At 38.4% G+C, this 21,064-nt stretch overlaps 5 protein-coding genes across 6 annotated transcripts; 3 read left to right on the top strand and 2 right to left on the bottom strand.

Moving 5' to 3' along the window:
- On the top strand, window positions 412-3,358 carry LOC104702105 (protein STRICTOSIDINE SYNTHASE-LIKE 11). The gene is made up of 3 exons (XM_010417931.2): window positions 412-660; window positions 1,585-1,854; window positions 2,123-3,358. The coding sequence occupies exons 1-3, from the start codon at window positions 425-427 to the stop codon at window positions 2,598-2,600; spliced, it is 984 nt and encodes a 327-aa protein (XP_010416233.1). The 5' UTR covers window positions 412-424; the 3' UTR covers window positions 2,601-3,358.
- On the top strand, window positions 5,594-6,880 carry LOC104702104 (protein STRICTOSIDINE SYNTHASE-LIKE 11-like). Its single transcript, XM_010417930.1, has 3 exons — window positions 5,594-5,913; window positions 5,995-6,264; window positions 6,373-6,880. The coding sequence occupies exons 1-3, from the start codon at window positions 5,639-5,641 to the stop codon at window positions 6,842-6,844; spliced, it is 1,017 nt and encodes a 338-aa protein (XP_010416232.1). The 5' UTR covers window positions 5,594-5,638; the 3' UTR covers window positions 6,845-6,880.
- LOC104702103 (serine protease SPPA, chloroplastic-like) lies at window positions 7,353-12,338 on the bottom strand. Its single transcript, XM_010417928.2, has 13 exons — window positions 11,875-12,338; window positions 11,442-11,625; window positions 11,215-11,352; window positions 10,855-11,025; window positions 10,672-10,775; window positions 9,889-9,956; window positions 9,245-9,411; window positions 9,079-9,148; window positions 8,594-8,748; window positions 8,385-8,490; window positions 8,102-8,189; window positions 7,869-8,012; window positions 7,353-7,738 (listed from the first exon to the last, which is right to left on the bottom strand). Exons 1-13 carry the CDS (start codon window positions 12,283-12,285, stop codon window positions 7,505-7,507), a joined length of 2,040 nt encoding a protein of 679 aa, XP_010416230.1. The 5' UTR covers window positions 12,286-12,338; the 3' UTR covers window positions 7,353-7,504.
- Window positions 12,613-16,733, top strand: LOC104702102 (uridine-cytidine kinase C). 2 transcript variants are annotated; one of them, XM_010417926.2, is made up of 12 exons: window positions 12,613-12,812; window positions 13,208-13,584; window positions 13,681-13,795; window positions 14,041-14,236; window positions 14,412-14,525; window positions 14,645-14,818; window positions 14,963-15,157; window positions 15,245-15,367; window positions 15,454-15,566; window positions 15,647-15,809; window positions 15,923-16,144; window positions 16,374-16,733. In XM_010417926.2, exons 2-12 carry the CDS (start codon window positions 13,248-13,250, stop codon window positions 16,590-16,592), a joined length of 1,971 nt encoding a protein of 656 aa, XP_010416228.1. In that variant the 5' UTR covers window positions 12,613-12,812; window positions 13,208-13,247; the 3' UTR covers window positions 16,593-16,733. The 2 variants fall into 2 exon arrangements, with proteins under 2 accessions (XP_010416228.1, XP_010416229.1); XM_010417927.2 differs by having other exon boundaries at window positions 12,614-12,812; window positions 15,686-15,809.
- On the bottom strand, window positions 16,957-20,184 carry LOC104702101. The gene is made up of 5 exons (XM_010417925.2): window positions 18,221-20,184; window positions 17,975-18,122; window positions 17,732-17,879; window positions 17,422-17,640; window positions 16,957-17,332 (listed from the first exon to the last, which is right to left on the bottom strand). Exons 1-5 carry the CDS (start codon window positions 19,875-19,877, stop codon window positions 17,093-17,095), a joined length of 2,412 nt encoding a protein of 803 aa, XP_010416227.1. The 5' UTR covers window positions 19,878-20,184; the 3' UTR covers window positions 16,957-17,092.

The raw sequence follows: 21,064 nt of genomic DNA, 5'->3' as shown, positions 1-21,064 counted from the left end.
AGTACACTAACTAGCTTGAGAAACTTACAATCACATGATAGAGCGGGTTGGGATTGATATTTTAACGAAGCCAATCCTTTGCGGGTTGGTTTGTCATAACAAACATTGTCGGTTAGTAATTTTTAGAGATGAAATATTTTATTATATTTTACATATATTCATACTTTCACTACAAAAATAATCAAATTAACTACATATCAATAAATATTCGTTCGCGTTTATTATATTTTCAATTTACTCACTTTTTTTTACTGTTTTATTTAAACTCATTACATAAATATATGATTTATATTGTACTATCATAAAATAAATAACATATTCAAATCCGTTATAGATCGCATGTATCTGTAAATATTTCTCTGCACTCTAGCGCGGGTCCGATCCTAGTAAGTTGATAACAAAACACACAAACCAAAGAAACAATATGAGGTCGTTTGTCTCCGTGAGTTCTCTTCTTCTTCTTCTCTCATTTTCTTCGTCTGTTCTCTCAGACAATCAATATTTTCAAAAACTTCCGGTACCGGGAAACAGGACAGGACCTGAAGCTTTCGCTTTTGATTCCACCGGAAAAGGATTCTACACCGGAGTCTCCGGTGGTAAAATCCTCAAGTGGCTTCCAGGAAAAGGTTATGTCGATTTTGCTCAGATCACCGGCTCTTCGTAAGTTTCCAAGATCATAATCATGCATGCTTCGTGTTTTTTGTTTTTTTTTTTATGATTGGAATTTAATGTTTTCAAAAAATTTGATACGGACCTTTTTTGCTATTAATTAAATCCGTAACAACGTTAATTTTTGATATTACTATATTTTTGGTAAATAACCTTAACTTTTCATTTCACATAATAAGAAAACGAATTAAAAATAAAACTCGAAATCAGATCTGACACAAGAGGCACATTGAGAAAACGTTGTTGTCAAAATACGAACGCAGAGTCAATACCCGATTCAGATCTGATTCGAGATACACATTGAGAAAACTTTGTTGTCAATATTGTACGAACTTCAGTGTCGATAATTTTATGGTCTAATTAGATTTCGTGAACTAATGAACTATAGAACTTACTAATCAGAAAAAATGCAACCTAGTTTAAAAAAAAAAAAATTGGTGGGCTGCTGCAACCTACTTTAATTAATACATACATCCAATAAGGAGTATGTTCTTTCATTTTTTTTAATAATCAGAGATGATTCAGGTTCTTACCACCAACTAATCCTTGGAAGCCTTTTAACTACAAATTAAATATATCCATTTGTCTGATTTCTAAACTATAGAACTATGGACAAAAGTTCTGTAATTTTCCAATTACATATCCTTATGAGAAACACACACGAGAAAGACGCCATGATGATTGGTCTACGTTAGCAAAACAAAGTGTCGTTTACGGTATAACAAAGATTTAAATCTTCTAAACACACGCCTCCCTGAGTAAAAGTCAGACGAACATTAACATAATAAGCATTGTTGTCTAATACGTATGGAGCTATACAAATATCAACTCCATATTTAACTATGTATGTTTCTTTTCATATTAATTATTATGTTTGCCTTTAACTATTATCAAAATTGATTTAATTTATTACAGAAAGTCGTCTTTGTGCGACGGAGCACTTGGAACCGTTAATGCCGGAAAATGTGGCCGACCGGCGGGAATAGCTTTCAACGGGAAAACAGGTGATCTTTACGTTTCTGATGCTCCTTTGGGTCTCCACGTCATCTCTAGCGGTGGCGGTTTGGCCAAGAAGATCGCCGACAGTGTTAACGGCAAGCCTTTCTTGTTTCTCGACGGTCTCGACATTGATCCCACTACCGGTGTCGTCTATTTCACTTCCTTCAGCTCAACATTTGGCCCTCGGTATAATTTATTTTTTCTTCTACATATAAATATAACTCAATACACTTATCATATAGTAAACTAACAAATTAAAATATATTTCCAATAGAATAATTCAACGTAACAGAAATGTTTAAATAAATATAAATACACTTATCATATACATATGTTAACAACTGCCATTTTATGTTTTAACGTACATTGCTCATTTGAGTCGGTTAGTAAAGAAAAAGATTTTGATCAATTAATTATACTAATTGTATTGGTTATGAATGATGCATATCTACAGCGATGTGTTGAAAGCAGTGGCAACAAAAGACTCGACAGGGAAGCTTTTCAAATACGATCCATCGAAAAAGGTCGTGACTGTATTGATGGAAGGTCTAAGTGGCTCAGCCGGATGTGCGGTTAGCTCAGACGGTTCATTTGTGCTGGTTAGTCAGTTCACAAAAAGTAACATCAAGAGGTATTGGATCAAAGGATCTAAAGCTGGTACTTCTGAAGACTTCACCAACTCGGTCTCGAGCCCTGACAATATCAAGAGGATCGGTTCTTCTGGAAACTTTTGGGTTGCGTCAGTCGTGAACTCAGCCACCGGACCCACAAACCCTTCGGCGGTTAAGGTTAGATCTGATGGTAAAGTGCTTCAGACCATTCCCTTTAAAGATAAGTTTGGGGATACTTTGGTCAGCGAGGTTAACGAATTCAATGGAAAGATTTATATCGGCGCTCTGTTTGGTCCTTTCGCCGGGATTCTTAAGGTTTAAAGTGTGACATTAGTTTGGGTTTTAGAAATAGTGATTGTGTCGAAATAAAATCTTGACGGATGATAAGATTCAATGTGTAAACTCTTATCTATTACTTCCGATGCACTGTTACAAAGAATAGAGTCACCGGCACATCACCGATACATCAACTCTATCTCCCTAAGCGACACATACGTCACTCAACATACAACAAACAATGCATAAACTCTACAAAATGGCTAACAAAGCTTATATACAACAGATTAGTCACGTGATTCTTCCTCCTTCAAGATGCAGGAACACGTGACTTCCTTCTAGTGTAGACGTTATACGGCTTATCAATACCACTCCCTTCGAAGAAAGCTTGTCCTCAAGCTTCTGCACATTAGTCACTCCTGTCCGCTGTTTCAACACCCAAAAACACGCAATAGCAGTCTTGTATGTAATACCACTGTTGTACTCTTCATGTTGCAGTTCTTTAATTTGCCAACAATGCCACACAGAAGAATAAGAAGGCATGCCCAATATAAATGAAAACATGCTCCCGATAACACACTTCCCTTTTTGTATTTTATGAATTTCCCAAATCGAGTAACCATGACTCCTCTTTTGTCCGGCTGGCTCAAGTTCATCACTATCAACATCCCACTGTAAATTTCTACTCATGTGATAACAAATTAAAGAAGAAACTCTCAAAGTTGGCCAGAACTGAGATATATTGATCTGCTCCATGAAATGCAGAGTTGAAAATTATTGCTTGTCCTCAAGCTGTGTAGTAGCAAGTGTTAGTGACAATAGAAACCAATGACGGCAATCGCTGAGGCCATGGTAGTGTCACCGTTTAGTTCCAGGCCCTGGGAAAGTCTGAGCCTCTGTTGTCCCCATATAAAACAGATCCAGTTTGTGTAACTTTGTATAATATGGTGAAGAAAAGTGTGCAACAGCCATAGTTCCAAGTTAATCTTCTGCAGTTTCTTCTTTCTCCAGCGATGCCACACTAAAAAACAGTCTCTCTTGTCTACAGTTTCAGTAGAGCCGGTGCCATATGTAACATCACTTCCACGTGAATCACTCCCAATTATCAGGACTGCTTGTAGTTCCTTAGATTTCCATTTGTGCTTGTAGGTTCTTGAACCCTCTTCTTTTTGCAGCTTCTTTTGTAAACTGTGCCTTTTAAGAAACACCTTATCGAATATATGATATACAAAAGATTTTGCCATCATACTTACTGACTCCTTGTAGTAATCCGCCACTTCTGAGACACTTAAAACTTCTAATATCCCGTTTTGTTGAGTTCTCAATAGATCAATGCTAGAACCAGAGTGTAAATCTTCTAAAATAAGGCTCAAGGCCTGGAACTAAACGGGGACACTACAGTGTGGAGGATCAAGGTGTGTGCAGAAGCTCTACCATGGTATCAGTGATTTTCGTCATTGGTTTCCATCGTCACTACAAGTGCTACTTCACAGCTTGAGGACAAGCTGTTTTAAAAGGGGAGAGTATTGATAGGTGTGCACATGTGAGAGGCACATGTGCAGATTTAAAGAGAAGCATGAGAAGAATGGTATAAATAGAAATAGAGTTGAAACATAGAGGCATCATGCGTGATCACATTAATGTTGTTTGTTAGATCAGAACTGTATCTCTGTTCTTAGATGATGAGATTGGAGAACTGTAACTCCAAGCTTATCAATTAGGGTTGAGATTGTATTGTGGATTGAAAAGAGATAAAGAGAGAAGAGTTCTTACCTTCAAACTTATCAACAGATCAATAATGTACGTCAATATATTGATTCTGTTCAAATAAAGTTAATTTTTAAAAAAGATGGTTACAAATTTCAAGAAATAAAGTAGTTTTTATATTAAAAAAATTGTTGTTTTGTGCATCACGTTTGGATCATTCATGTATAGGCCAACTACCTACAAAAGAAATGTTCACAATTCATTTTATTTGAAAAAATCTTATAAAATTTTTGGATAAAAAACATATATACATGTTACGTTTGTTAAATACACAATTCAATATCAAATAAATATATTCTTTATCGAAAAATAACAGTAATAATCTTTATTTCTGCATGGTCAATCGGACGACTCGGCACTTCCGCTACTTCATTCACATGCAGAGTAAATAGACGAAACATTTTTTTTTTTAATATTAATCAACTGCGCCTTTTTCATCAGTCTATTTCTAATCAATCTTAAAATTAACATAACTTAGGTGTATTCCGTTATATATATATATATATATATATATATATATATGCAAATTACTTAATATTAGTTTAATTTTTTCATCTACAATAATACATTTGTTTGGATCAACTTTGGATATACTTGAATAGTATGAATACAATTTAAAAAAAAAAAAAAAAGACGTTTAAAAAAACATACTAAAATCAAATCTAGAAGTATACATACGGATGTCCCTTAAAAAAAAATGTATAAATACGGATTAGAGGACTCATTGTAATAATAAGAGACTGGTAACAAAAACACAACCACGAAACATTATGACTTCGTTTGTCTCCCTGGTTTCTCTTTTCTTCGGCGGTTTTCTAAGTCTTTTCAGAAACTCGCAGTGCCGGCGGAAGGAGGTCGATCATGTTATGATCTTCGGTTACATTGCTTCAGACCATTCCCCTAAAAGACAAGTTTGGGGATACTTTGGTTAGCGAAGTTAACGAATACAAAGAGTCAAAGATGTCATAAAAGATGATTACAAATTTCTAGTATGACAGTGTGAACAGTTGTTTAAGAAATAGGTTTAAAGGAAAATAACATTAAAAACGACTTTTTTCTTTCTTATATTTAGATTAGCTGGAAAGTTGGTCGGGTTCACGTGAGAAAGAGACAAAGAAATAGACGCAATTTCCTTACAAACAACGAATTGCTAATTTAAATAGTGGATATCATAGAGAAAAGACAAAAATCTTGTGACTCAAGTCAAAAGAGTATCTAAACTAATCAAGAACTAGTCGTTAACCACCATCAACCAATCGGTTGAGATTTAATCAAACCCATATGCGTGTATAAAAATCCCTGATATTAGTATTACTATGTTTCATGTGATGCATCAACGAAACAGAATGTTGCAAACACAAAGAGTCTTCATCTTCTGCTGTTTGCTAATTCTCTTCTCATCTCATTACCTTGTCTCCGCTCTCCAAACCTTCCAGAAGATTCCGCTGCCACCTCAAATCACCGGACCCGAAGCTTTCGCATTCGATTCTCAGGGTGGAGGACCTTATACCGGAGTCTCCGGAGGCAAGATCCTGAAATACCAAGGACCAACACTTGGCTTTATAGAGTTTGCTTATATTTTACCAATCGCGTATGTTTTTCTATTCAGTATTTTATATACAACGCATACACATATTGCTAGTAATAATAACTCAATTGTTCTAATTTACAGGAACAAGTCACTATGTGAGAAAGCTATTGGGACTTTTCTTGGTAACATTTGTGGTAGACCGGTCGGTTTAGCTTTCAATGAGAAAACCGGAGATTTATACATAGCTGATGCATACTTGGGTTTGTACGTGGTTTCACACCGCGGTGGCCTAGCCAAACGCCTAGCCGATAGCGCAGCCGGGATTCCTTTCCGGTTTCTTGACGGTTTAGATGTAGATCCGGTGACTGGTATGGTTTACTTCACATCTTTCAGCACAAGATTTGGCCCCAGGTTAATTGAATTTTCTTACTGTGATTTGGTTTTGAACCGGTTCGATTTGGTTTGGTCAATTTGTAAACCGGTGGGGATATAGAGACTAACGTTTGTTTTGTTTTCCAGTGAACTTGTCTTGGCGGTTGCTGTAAAAGATACGTCAGGGAGGCTCTTTAGGTACGATCCAAAGACTAAAACCGTCACCGTTTTGTTAAGCGGTTTAAGTGGCTCCGCAGGATGCGCTGTGAGCTCCGACGGAGGGTTTGTTCTGGTGGGAGAGTTCTTGAGGAATCGGATCTTGAGGTATTGGATCAAGGGTCCCAAAGCCAACACGTTTGAGATTTTCGTACCGTCGATACCGGGTCCGGATAACATAAGGAGAACAGAAGGTGGAGATTTCTGGGTCGCATCAAACTCGGTGAAGCTTATCGTGGTGCCCACGGAACCATCAGCTGTGAAAATCAGTTCCGACGGCGAGATTCTCCGGCATATGCCTCTCGGGGAATATTACAGAGATACGTTAGTCAGTGAAGTTAATGAATATAAAAACGTTGTTTACTTGGGAACACTCACGACCACTTTTGTTGGTAATCTGTAATCAAGGACATTAATTATAAAGTTTTTTCATTTTTAATTCAACAAAATTACTATGATTAAATCAGAGATCTTTTATGGAGAAACACAAGTTAAACCATCCATGATCTTTTCCGTAATGTTTATCCATATCTTGTTAACGTGTTGCTTCACCTTCTTCTCATCGTTTTGAAATACATTGCACAATGCCTTGACGTAGAAAGGTGGGAAATCTCCGTTTATTCTCCAGAGGTACGTGACGACCTCTATTACCTCATCGCAGGGAGTATCTTTCACAACATTTGATGGGGAAGGAGAAGGAGAGAGCGTCCACCCGATCTCTTTTCTTATGCAATTTTCAACATTTTCCTGAGCTAAGGAGAATGCAGGAATTGAGAGAAAGGCTACGAAGAAGATAATATAATAACGTTGATTGTGGTCTTTCATTGTTGTTTCTTAGGGAGAAAGTTTATGTACAGTACTTATATATATATATATATATATATATATATATGTTTGAGAGTAGCTGAAACTGTAAATAGTTTAAGCCTTGTTTCACATTAACTTCATATCCAATTGGTTACAGTAATATCAGTTTTAATTTCATTTATAAAGTTTTGACTTTAAAGACTTTCATCGGTTTCTTTTACTTTCATTTTAATGAGATTCGATAGTAGTATTGGAATCATCGGAGAGAGCTGAGGTAATCTTTAAGCAAATCAATGATGGGAGCTGCTAAAGAATCTCGGCCTAGTTGCTGAAACATGATTCCATCCATTCGAGCTTGAACTCCTTCCGTGATTGTTAATTCATCCAGCAGTCCTTTTAATGTTCTGTCAACTCCAATCACCGAGCTTCCTATACCGCTTAAGATATCTGGTAGTGATGTCGAAGGTCTTGAAAGCTCAACAAGAGTTACCTATATTTACCACAAGAAAGAGCAAAGTATCAAATATCATCTACTTTGTGCTTTTTTTTTTTTTGAGTTTTAAAGATTTGTTACGAAGATGATGAGTTCACTGAAGCAAAAGAGAGTTTTAGAGGCCAACCTTCCTATCAAGAGGAATATTAGCTTTCTGCTTAGCGATGGCTATAGCTCGGGATAGCCCACCGAGTGCATCTACTAGACCACGAGAATGAGCATCCTTACCAGTCCAGACTCTGCCTTGTGCAAATTCTTCCATCTTTTCGACCTAGGAACATGGTAAGAAGAAATTTTTAGCCTTGCTAAAACATAAGAATACAAGAGAGAAATACTAGATTGGACCAAATAGAAAAATACAGGCATCGATCTGGATAAGGCTGCTTTATCTCGGAAAAGCTGGTATGCATGCTGTGCAGACTTCTCAAACAGTTCTGCTTCCTCTGGCCTGTAGACATAATTTTGTTGCTTTTATCGTGAATGAAAGGAACATATAGGTTCTCAATAGAGCAGTTTCGAGGATCGAAATTGACAAAAAGATAAAAAACAAAGTGGCATCAACTGGGTGCAAAAAAGAAGTCTTAGACGGTTAGAGCCTAACTAGGTAACAAACCATTGTAATAAACAGAGCGAGGTCACTTACTTAAAAGGTCTTTCCTCAGCCCCCAGAAGCTCAGCATATTTTCCTCTAGATATAGTTTCCTTGTTGAATCCAATCTTTTCGTACAATTTGGCCAAGGTAAATCTTGCTGCGACAACAAGAACAATGGCGAGCGTTGGTAAAAGAGATAGTTGTACAAAGATTCAGAGCACACAACGTTCTCTTTGGCCAGTTGATAAAAGAAAGATAACCTGTGACAACTCCAATTGAGCCAGTTAATGTCAAATTTTCAGCAACAATGGTGTTTGCCGCCATTGCCATGTAGTAGCCTCCACTTGCTGCCACATCTGACATTGACGCGATGACAGGTTTTGTTTCAGCCAGTAGTTTGATCTCCCTCCACATTCTGTATACCATTACGAGTTACGAAGTATTATAATATAGCCTAGAAGAATTTCCAAAGCTATTTAAATTCAAATCTCCACATGACCTCCAGGCTTGATAGATATGATATTTGCAAGTTACTAGATGGTTCATATAGCATTCTTAATCCATTCTCTTTGATTCAAAAGATAGCACTTCAACTTCTAACTTCCATTGACGAAATATAAAATTAAAGTAATGAGTCTGGTTCATCATGTTAGAAGGTGAAACCAAATCATCCATGAAATGTTAAATCAAACGAGCATATTGTAGGTATAATTATACAACATTGACAACTAATAAAACTACTTACAAATCAGAAGCGAGAGCATCGCCTCCTGGACTATCAATTCGGATGATGGCAGCCTTATATTTTTTGGACTCTTCAAAAGAAAGAGGAAATAGAAAGTGCTGAGCTGCTGTTGAAGAACACAACAGCACAAATGTAGATGGAAACGTAAAAATAATAACAGACCCACCTCTTACACTGCGGATCTTCTCAATTAGTTGTTCTGCTATGATAGCTGAACCAGGAGTGCTTAGCGGACCCTTAACCCGAGAAATGCTCCCCCCTGCTCTAATAATAGCTATTTGGTCTCGACCGCCACTTAGACCAAGAGTCCACTTCCTAACACCTGAGTATTTCCTGTATAAAGTAATTCAATCGAGAATATCTGCATGTTACTAGCCTGTAAAATTGATAAAATTGCATGAGGCAAACAGGGAACTGTAAAGCGATATCAAAAAAATATTTCTTGCAAATATTACATACAAGTAAATTAAGAAACCGAAATTTGAAGTCAACTAAGTATGCATACCTCCATTTACTTACTAATTCACATACATCTAATTATCCCAAACTGAGAACCAAAAAAGAAGACACATCTGATCTACATTTTGTTGAATTACAATCTCGAGTCGGTTCGCCACCAGGTATTCATTTCTCCATATCAAAACTAACTTTAACTCTACCTAACTATGCATTTACCACCTAAGACCCATTATGTATACATTACTCATTACTCCATTAGTAAAAGGCTTGAGTCAAGTGTACATGCAAAGATAATCGCTCTAGATTCAGCAAGCCTCTGTTTGAAGATTCCATATAGTAAGAGTAAATTACTTGTAATCAACAGTAGGAAGCTTTTTGTCTTTTTCGACTCCAAGCCTCTCTTTCAGCATCGATATAACCTGCAGGAGCATTAAAAGTGAATGATATAGATAAAAAAAGTAGGGGGATGGTATCTAACTCTGTTTTGTATAGCTATATAAGGGATTCTTTATGACTATTGTCCATCCCAATAATCTGAGAAGACCAAAAGATCCAAGAAGAAAAGTTTACGAATAAAGGAAAAACAACAATGATCACCACTTCTGGCTTCTGGGATCAAGTGGAAGGTACTGAATTCCATCTTTACTATGAGCATGGTATTACCTCATCATCATACCGGATGTCCTTTATCAGCCCCTCTTCCTTTAGCTTTTCAATTTCGTAAACTCCTTGATTGATGAAACTTTCAACATCTTCTCGCTTTTTTCCTGCATAGTTCTAAGCAGAAGCCATTCAGAAAAAATAAGATGTTACAACTCTAACAACATTGTGAAACAATTCTAGCACCTGTTGAGTCAGAAACACCATCCAGCCAATTTGCATAAATGTTATCAAGTAGCACGCTCAGCATCTCATAATTTTCCTCAGATATACTTNAGTAGGGGGCTGGTATCTAATTCTGTTTTGTATAGCTATATAAGGGATACTTAATGACTATTGTCCACCCCAATAATCTGAGAGGATCCAAGAAGACAAGTTCACTAATAAAGGACAAACAACAAGGATCATCACTTCTGGCTTCTGGGATCAGGTGGAAGGTACTGAATTCCATCTTTACTATGGACATGTTATTACCTCATCATCATACCGGATATCCTTTATCAGCCCCTCTTCCTTTAGCTTTTCAATTTCGTAAACTCCTTGATTGATGAAACTTTCAACATCTTCTCGCTTTTTTCCTGCATAGTTCTAAGCAGAAGCCATTCAGAAAAAATTAGATGTTACAACTCTGACAACATTTTGAAACAATTCTAGCACCTGTTGAGTCAGAAACACCATCCAGCCAATTTGCATAAATGTTATCTAGTAGCACGCTTAGCATCTCATAATTTTCCTCAGATATATTTTTGCGAGAGAGCTGATCTCCAGCACTTTTGTATTTGCCAATCCTTTGTACTTGAGGTTGAATCCCCACTTTCTCGAAGACACCTATATATAAGAAAATTAAGCAGTTCACGATAAATGCGCCAAGCAATGATTCAACAACAGCTTTCTCAATAAATGAAGGATTGTCCGCACACAGTATGAGTGCGCATAGTTTCTGTACGATATAGAATATAGAAAAGACTTTTAATGACTTAAGTGATATATTGAACCAAAGAAGAAACAATCCCTTACCTCCAAGAAAAGATGCTTGAACAGTCAAACCATACAGAAAGGAATAGGCACTAGGCGGGGCATAGAGCTCGTTGCATGCACAGCCAAGATAGAATTCCTTTAATCCACATATGTTTATATATCCAACAATGAATTTACCTAGTAAAGATGTGCTTGATTAGCTCAAAGAACTCAATCGGAAAGTGAAAAATCTGATACTTGACAGATAATACAGATTCAGGAGTTACCTGATTTTTTAAAATCCAATATATGCCTTCGAATTTCTTCAACCTTACCCCACCCACAACTCAAAGGCTCAATGTGAAGGTAGACTCCAGCAATACGAGGATCATATGCCGCTTTCAAGAAATTTTCTGAGAGTTGCGGCAGAGAGAGGCCAGAATTGAAACGACTCTTTAGCTGATCAGAGATCTGAACATAGAGAAAACAAAATTCAATTTCAACCTAACTGGAATATAACAAGATCCCAATAGGCCAATAAGGAGTTCTAACTCCCAAAGGAGATCACATCAATGCAAAATTTAATACTATGTAGCCTTCGAAGTCAGCTAAGTTCACTAACATTGCTACCGGAAACCTAAAATTAACAGTCCTCTTACTAATACCACAGCGTCTAAGAACGACAAGAATGAGAAGAGACGACGAAGCGAATAGAGAAACCTGGCCGCGCAATGTCATGGTCAAGACGCTACCCTTGCGAACACGCTGCCATGGAAACGCAAATAGCATCCGCAGCTTCACAACAAAACTCTCCCAGGCGTTCCTATCCACATACTCCGTTTCTCCGGTCGGATAGTCCTCATCTCTGTCCCGTGGAACTCCATCCCGTAGCTGTTCCTGCTTCCCTTTCTCCATCTCCATCTCCGCCGAGGAAGAAGCAGGTGAATCGTCGAAGGAACGAGTCGAGAATCTCCGATAGTACGGAGAACGAAGACGAGGTCCGGTATGTGAGAATTGGGGATTCACGAGGAGAGGTCTTCTGCATAAAGCCGACGCGGAGATAAGTGACATAGTACCGCTGCTAAATCTAGGAACTACATGAGGTGCGTGAAGAAGAAGTAGCTTCGCCATTGTCTCTCTCTCTCACCTGAGAAGAGAAGAGAAAAGATCCAGTGGAAGAAAAGAAAAAAAGAAAGTGAAGAAGAAGAAGAAAGAAAGAAAGAGGATTGAGAAGGGTACAGTTTCTTCCACGTCGTCACTGCTTCACCGTGTGTGACGTGTGACGGTCAAAGTCGTTACGTGGACTAACAGCTCAAATTGAATCCAATTTCGGTTCATCTTGAACCAGAGTAATATGAACCGAACAATTTGGTTTTATTCCGCCAAAAACCGGTTTAAATTTAATGATAAATGTTCGAATGAATCTGGTATGGTTTTACTGTTTGATCTCTCTAGTCTTAGTGATTTCTTCTGGGCGTCAGCATCGCTAGTTTGTCTATAAACTTCCGTCTTGTTGTTTCCATCATCTTTCTTACTCTCTCTCATTGACTGCTTCGAAAAATATCTCCAACTATATTCTTGTTGTCGTGCTTCTGGGTTCCGGAGAATTCGGAAATAATCTCCGGCGACGTTTAATCCCTGATTTGACTCTTCTTCCGGTATGTGAAAACTGAAACTTTGATTGCTCTTCGATTCCTTTGTTTACGATCAGATTCTTTATCTGCTGAGAGTCTTTGTTCGATTCGCTTTTCTTGTTGATCGCATGAACCAAGTGTTCTTGAAGTCATGTTGAAGCTCAAAAACTTTGATTCCTTTGCTTACGATCAGATTCGAGATGTTATCTACTGAGAGTCTTGGTTTGATTCGCTTGTCTTGTTGATCGCATGAACCAAGTGGCTCTTGAATTCATGTTGAAGCTCAAGATTTTGCATTTTTGGAGTTTCTTTTATCACGCATGTCTATGATTTTTCCCCAAGCGTCTGTTAAATTGATTGAAATGTCTGCTCGTGTTTTATTGTTATGTAAAAATCTTGTCTTTGTCTGCAATTCGTAGCTTCCAGATTCTCTTCTTCATTGCAACTTTTGGGGAGGAAATGGCGCTCGATACTTCTGTTGCTCTGTCACCTCGCCGACGGCATGGTTTGCTGCGGGATCAGGTTCAGCTTATCAAAAGAAAGGACTCTGGAAGATATGAGATTGTTCCAATTGAGGATCCATTGTCTTTTGAAAAAGGTTTCTACGCTGTTATTCGTGCTTGCCAATTATTGGCTCAGAAGAACGATGGACTCATTTTGGTTGGGTTAGCTGGTCCTTCTGGAGCTGGCAAAACCATTTTCACTGAGAAAATTCTCAATTTCATGCCTAGTATTGCTATCATAAACATGGACAACTATAATGATGGTTCTCGTGTGATCGATGGAAACTTTGATGGTATGCACCACCTCTCTATGTTACACCCTTAGGCTTGATTCAGTCATTTTTTCTTATGTATAGAATCTGAAAAATGTTTTGCGATTCTGGTTGCAGACCCACGGTTGACTGACTATGATACACTTCTTGACAATATACATGGCCTAAGGGATGGCAAACCTGTTCAGGTTCCAATATATGACTTCAAGTCAAGTTCCCGAATTGGTTACAGGTACCGATCTTCCTCGTTGGTGCATATACTACCGTTGAAAAATTGTGGACATACGACATGTTATGATGATGATGCCTGATGGACAAAGTGATTATACTTATTTCATTGTTTTCATTTAAACGTTAATAGTTTCCCTTGTTATACAGATTCCTTCACATATTTTAGGGGAACAATTGATTTATATGTTAGTTGATCAGAGCTACTCATCTGCAATGGCTTATCAGTTTCTTTCGTGATTTGTATAGAACACTTGAGGTCCCTAGCTCTCGCATTGTTATTCTTGAAGGCATATACGCTTTGAGTGAGAAGCTACGGCCTTTGCTAGATCTTCGTGTCTCTGTCACTGGTGGAGTGCATTTTGATCTTGTCAAGCGTGTTTTGCGGGACATTCAACGTGCTGGCCAGGAACCTGAAGAAATCATACATCAGATATCTGAGACGGTTTTCACGCTAATCTTTGCTATCTTTTATTTTTAAGCTCTGATTTATCACCCTTGCTGTCATGCCTGCTGTTTAAAGTCGCTTCAAATATGAATAGAACATGAATGATGAATTATACTGTTTATTTTGAGTTTTAAGACAGTAAAAGTTTGCTTATGTCTTTTTCTCCAACCAGGTTTATCCTATGTACAAGGCGTTTATTGAACCTGATCTGAAGACGGCTCAGATTAAGATCCTTAACAAATTTAACCCCTTCAGTGGCTTTCAGAACCCAACATATATTTTAAAGGTTACAGAATTAATATTGTTCAAAGTGGAGTATGTTGGCGTTTCATATAATCTGTGACTAGCTGTATTGTAACAGCGATACCTTCCCGGTGTTGAGTGAGTTTTGTTATCTTATTGTAGTCAACGAAGGATGTAACACCTGAACAAATGAAGGCAGCTCTGTCTAAAGATTTTAAGGAACGTACTGAGGAAACTTATGACATATATCTGCTACCACCAGGCGAGGATCCTGAAGCATGCCAATCATACCTTAGAATGAGGAACCGGGATGGAAAATACAATCTCATGTTTGAGGTTTGGCCAATACCTGTTTCTTCTGTATAAACACATTTTAGGAACTCATGGGCAGAGTTTAGTGTCATATGTAAGCTGAACGAATGGGTGTTGCGTGTTGAATTGATGAATGATTACATTTACCGTTCTATGTATTGTTTTCAGGAGTGGGTTACAGATCGTCCATTTATCATATCACCCAGAATAACTTTTGAAGTCAGCGTTCGTCTTCTCGGAGGATTAATGGCACTGGGCTATACCATTGCAACAATCTTGAAAAGAAAAAGTCATATCTTTGATGATGACAAGGTAATTGTGAAAACTGATTGGTTGGAGCAACTGAATCGGACATATGTTCAGGTAATATTTACTTCTCTTGCTCTCCATAAAAGTTTACACTCTGTTTGGGGTGATAAGTTGACAATTTTTATCAACTCGTTTATGAAGGTACAAGGTAAAGACCGGTCCTTCGTCAAAAATGTGGCAGACCAACTTGGATTGGAAGGTTCATATGTTCCACATACATATATTGAACAGATACAGCTGGAGAGGCTTGTAAATGATGTTTTGGTATGTGTTGTGTTTATCGCACACAGATCCAGTTGATTATATGTCATGATGGTTTATATGTCCGGTTTCCCTGGTCATGTTTTCAGGCTTTACCAGATGACTTGAAGACAAAACTTAGCTTAGATGATGATACAGTTTCTAGCCCTAAAGAAGCCCTCTCAAGAGCTTCTGTTGATAGTAGACTGAAGTATCTCCACGGGTATCTTCTAATCTCTTCTCCTTGATTGGCTAAAGTTGGGATAAAGACAGAATCTAAGAATAAAGACACCATATGGTCAGGGAATCCTCTGACTTGTGTAGTGATGCACGTTTTAACAGCGGTGTATCAAAGTCTTACACAAACCCAAGACACAAAGTCTTGCCTAACTTGACAAGACTTGCTGTTAACAACAGAATGTTAGATGCCAGAGCCCCTGCTTCACCGGCCACTCTTCCAAATCAGGTAAAGCGGTCTCTCTGTTATTGTTTCCTGAGATCATTCAAAATCTTTGGTTCTGTTGTTGCAAATTGATAGTTGGCTTACCATTAAATCACTGAACATACGGTGTTCTATAGGGTTTTATCACTCAGCTTTCGGACCAGATATCAACACTGAACGAGAGGATGGATGAATTCACATCCCGCATTGAAGAGTTGAATTCCAAGATCCCGAACAGGATAGCGGCTTCAGGTAGTCAACATAACTTGGCTTTACCGATTGAAGACGGTAATGGGTCTGTCTTACCGCTGTCCTCATCCGCATCTCAGCTCGTAAGGGAATCTCCTCTGATGGAAGAGGTATGTTTACAAACTCTCCATAATCAGAATTACATACAGTCAGCTCTCTATTAATTGCTATACTCCAATAGACAACAACAGAGCATCAGAGAGAGCTTTAGACTCGACTGAGACAATGGAAGGGTCTATCCATGAATAATAAGTTAGAGATATAGAGATCTTAGCTCACGATTTGCGAAATATTCATTTTTTCTTCATGATTTTATTGACTTTTCGTCATTTGGAACAGGTCGTACTTGTTGCTCGTGGACAGCGTCAGATAATGCATCAAATGGACACCCTGAGCAATCTTCTTCGGGAGTATGTTGGAGAAAGGACTCGCATAGAGAGACTCGACAGCAACAGAACAAACAGCACAACACAAAACCTCGGATCTTCTACTGTAACTATTCTTCTTGGTTTGGCCATTGGCTGCGTTGGCATTTTTGCCTACAGTCGTCTAAAATAGTTGCTGTAACAGTTGCTTACTTTACTGTGAAAACCCAGGCTTTTTGAAATAGTTGCAATGATGTAAATAACATGGTTTGGGATACACACTGGACAAATTCAGTCTTGACAATGTAAGAATAAAAGACTGATTCGGTTTACATTACCGTTTAGAAAGACTTTTTCTCGTGGAAGTAACTGGAGTCCACAACGAAACATGAGGCCGTAGTAAGTCCTTATGTAATCCTAATACACAGGAGACGAAGCAAGTTCTTTGACATCTTCAGCAACTTGATCATAGTCTGCCTTCAGTTTCTCGTGAATGTTTGAGCTTAGTTCTCCTTTCGCAGGCTTTGTTAAGACCAGATGGGTAGATAACTTGATAATAGATTGTGCTAACAGCTAACTTGATAATATCATAATATACTATAATAATGTCTTATAGCATAATTCCATGGTATACTTCATACAAACTTTATTCTATTTCACATGTTTGAAAACTATGAGCCTATGAGTAGATCCCTAGAGCCGAGCAGCCAGCTGGTTCGAAGTGTCTATCGTTGAGCCAGAAGCTGAGCCTTCAGCACGGTTATTAGAACATAAGTAGTTCAGTGACTGTAGCCAAGATACCAAAGATGGCTTGCGAATCACATCGTCTGACTCAGCCACTTGACCATACAATTCACCAAGCACCATGTTCTGTCTTTCTTTCGGTAATTTTATTATTAGCTGTGCCAATGACTTCATCAGATATGGCAACACCTGAACCCCAAAAGTATGTAAACACATAGTATTAGCATCTGAGCACATAAGTCATGCTCTAGTAGCTCAATTAAATGGAAGAAACTTACTTGTATATCAACCAAAGAGACGAGTCGCAAAAGCAGCTCAAATATCTGATTACCAGGATCAGACTTTCTTCCTTGCAGTGAATCAGAGCTAAATGTAGAAGCCTTCTCAACAAGGCTATGAATAGAATAAAATATAGCAGGACTTCCTGCAGGTAGATGCCGGACCAAGGTTGCAACGCCTGAAGCTAAGCCTTCAAAAGGTGTGATCTCAGGATAAACCTGCAGTTATTACAACGAATCATAATTGTTATTGACGATGAATAAACAGAAAAGAGCTACATTGCATCCAATTTTCGGTTTTCTTAGGTACCTCCAAAGATCGTTGCATGTAATAGAAAATAAGGTGTTCTTTGAGTTGGTTTCTTTCGTCCTCCTCTGACTCTCTCGCTGAAGAGAGAAATGCTACCAATAAAGTATGAGATGCTCGCGCCACTTTTCTGTTAGGATGTCCAATATATCTAGCCACAGGATTGTTAAGGAATAAAAATGATGGTACTCGTAGTTAAACATAACAGGGTATAAGACATATCGACCGATCTTTTCCATAGGATACAAAAACATGGTTGATGCAACAACTCTCCTGAAGGCAGAAGCAGATAACCGTCCAATGCAAGTTGGGATTACGCGAAGATAAAACAATATTCGAGATGTCTGCACATCATCTCTTGACCATTCATATTCTATCCGCTGTGTAAACAAGTCTGCAGAAAGAACAAAAAATTATTCCAAATCTTACTAATGTGCCAGCCTACAGAAAATTATGAATATGGAAATTGCAGAAACAATTGATTTCTCAAACCTTTCGGATTAGTCAAGCTATCATAGGCAGGAACGGACTCTACAAATGATACACAAGCAGCATCATTCTCCTGGGCACATGAAATCACCTCTCTAATTGTCTCCATGTATTCAGGTAAACGAATATGCCTGAAATACTCTACACAGGAGAACGATACTAATATTTTGACTGATGTCTCCATCTTTCTTTCTTTAGACACTATTGGTTTTAGCCATTGTTTCGTAACAGCTAGCGCAAAGACGACAACCATAAGAAAAGATGATTCCGCAATTTCCTCTATGTCTCCAAGCAATGTATCTTCTATACCACGAAGTAACAGAGCAATTTGACGGTGCTGTAAGTAGAGATTTTGACAGAAATCCCAAATCATGTTCTCCACAATATACTTATTCTCTTCACTTGCTGATGAATATTGATTGCAGAAAGCCCCAGTTATGGCCCCTGATTCCTTGAAGAGAACGTCAGAAAGATGCTCCCTGACCCAAATGAGTCTTGGTCCAATAGGATCTTTGCCAAAAGCTTTGCAAAATGAATCATATATCTGGCCTGAAGGAAATACCTGAGTTATCAATGCAGAAGCGAGACACAAAAGCAGAGGAGCAGAGGAAGAAACAGGCCCACATCGAGCCAATGCTATAGCAAAGTACTTCAATAGGGGACTTTCTCTCTGAGTAGCTGGCAGTGTAACATTAACATTAGAAACTATAAGTTGAGCTACAAATTCTACTCGCTTCTCAGCTGAATTTCTTAGTTTAGAAATCTCAAAACTCAGTGCACCACGACTGAATCCTGCCGAGGAAGCTCTCAGTACCCCAGCTGCCGCCATGAAGACAGCAAGAACAGTATACTTTTCCTTGGAAGTCTCTAGTACCTCGTTTGTAAAAAGAGAGATCTTGTTGACATAATTAGACCTCATGTAACTTGACACAACCCACTCGATCAAATGAAGAATCATCAGACCATAAGTGACGCTACCACGAGGACCCTCACCTTCTAACCAAATGCCAAACAAGAAATCCAATAGTCTGACGTAATGAACATCCAACGAAGAAGATAAAGCATACCCAATTCCTGCGAGCACTACAGGGACAAGTTCTTCTTGAGATCCAACGAATGAGAACTCTTCTTCCAAAAGCCTGCATAGCAATTCCAAGCATAAGACTTTCAAGTCTCCTGACAGAGAAGGAACACACGCAAACGCACCAGAGACCAAAACGCTCTGCGCTACAAACGCTGCTTGGATATCACGCCTATCATCAACAACACCACGAATGGCCTGAACCGCAGAACCAACAAGAGCTTGAGACGGTCGAAACGCTTTCCTAATCCACACATAGAGTAATCTAAGAGCAAGTGTGTAAGACTCAGACGGAAGAGATACATCGCGTAAAGCTAGTATAGAAATAAGAAGCTTTGCTTGGGGATCCGCAACATGGATAGTGGACTCAGAGCTAAACAAAGCTCTCAAAGCTTGAAGGTAACGTGTATCAAAGTTCTGGTTTTGAAGAGATTCGCGAATCTCAGACCATGCTTGAATAATTGACCTCGCGGATGGAGCAGGGCTTTGCTTCACTAAGTCACCAGAGACGCTAGTTCCTCCACTCACTGTCCTTAACCACTCTTCGAGAAAAAAACTATTGTTAGCTTTTCTCGCCATCTCTCTTAACTACGACTGATTCAGTAGATTCTCATCAAGTATGAGCCCTATCACCACAACAGATTAAAGGGTTTGATTCAAAATTGAAAAACCCAGAAAATTTCTCGCTGAGATAATAGTGAAAGAAGGAAAATTTCGGCAAAAAATCATCAAATTGACTCTTCAAAATACGCAAACCAAGATTAACAAGCGAAGAGATCGAACAATAGCTTCAATTATTCACAAAACCCCCAGCAAACGTTCTGCAAAATTTTCCATACAATAAGAAAATTGAAGAGAAGAGGACTTGGCTAACGCAGCCGAGACGGATACTTGCAAGATTTGATTGTGGTTAAGGATTAACCAAATAACCAGAAAACCGGAGATAAAACCGCATGGTTGGAAGTAAACCGATTGTTAAATGTCTCTTTGTTATTATTACAGCGATTAATAAATGTCTCGTTTCAACTTCAGTGAGAACATAATAAATGAAGTGTAGTTTGTAGTTTGCGAAATGAGAAGCACATGAACGAAGTCATTTCATCGTTGTCTTGGAGAAAAGTTTGCACAAAATATGGAAACGGCAATTCATTAAGTCAACGCTTCATGTGACGTTATTAATATCGATCTCCACCAGATTCACCTCTACGAAGCCAATCTCTTTCCCTTAAATTAACTCAGCGTTTGTTAATGTCAAGTCAAAATAAATGTGTACAAATGTCAAATGTAACATGATGTTTTATTATTATTACAACCTAGTCTCCAATTAATAATTAAGTAAACAACAAATATGTAAAAAGATGACTAAATTCAATGACATAAATAAACAAATCCAATCGGGTTCGCCCTAAAATTCTCTCTCTAGTCCAGCCGCCGCGACAAATCTTTTAGTTTTTCGATCTGCTCTCTATAGCTGCCGTGCTCCTTGCCGGAGCTGTGGGAGGATGTAGAACCTTGTTTTAAGCTTGGTCTTTAGTCTTTAGTCTTTGTCTTTCCTTGGTCTGTTTGGTTTAGATCTGTTGCGTTCGGAGTTGTAGCGGTCTTGTCGTCATAACCCTCTTTGAAGCGAAGCGAAGAACGGCTGTAGAAGGGGAAGCCATCGGCGGTGAGAGCTGGATGTGGTTAGAGACGGATCCGTTTCTTAACGGATCAATCTAGGTTGTGGCTCAGATCTGGTGGTGCTCTCATCGCTAGTGGCTTGAAGGAGA

Source organism: Camelina sativa, chromosome 7 (genome assembly GCF_000633955.1).
Source record: "Camelina sativa cultivar DH55 chromosome 7, Cs, whole genome shotgun sequence".
In the NCBI taxonomy this organism is placed as follows: domain Eukaryota; kingdom Viridiplantae; phylum Streptophyta; class Magnoliopsida; order Brassicales; family Brassicaceae; genus Camelina; species Camelina sativa.
The sequence above is the reverse complement of the archived record's forward strand: the minus strand, read 5'-3'. Positions and strand labels throughout refer to the sequence as shown.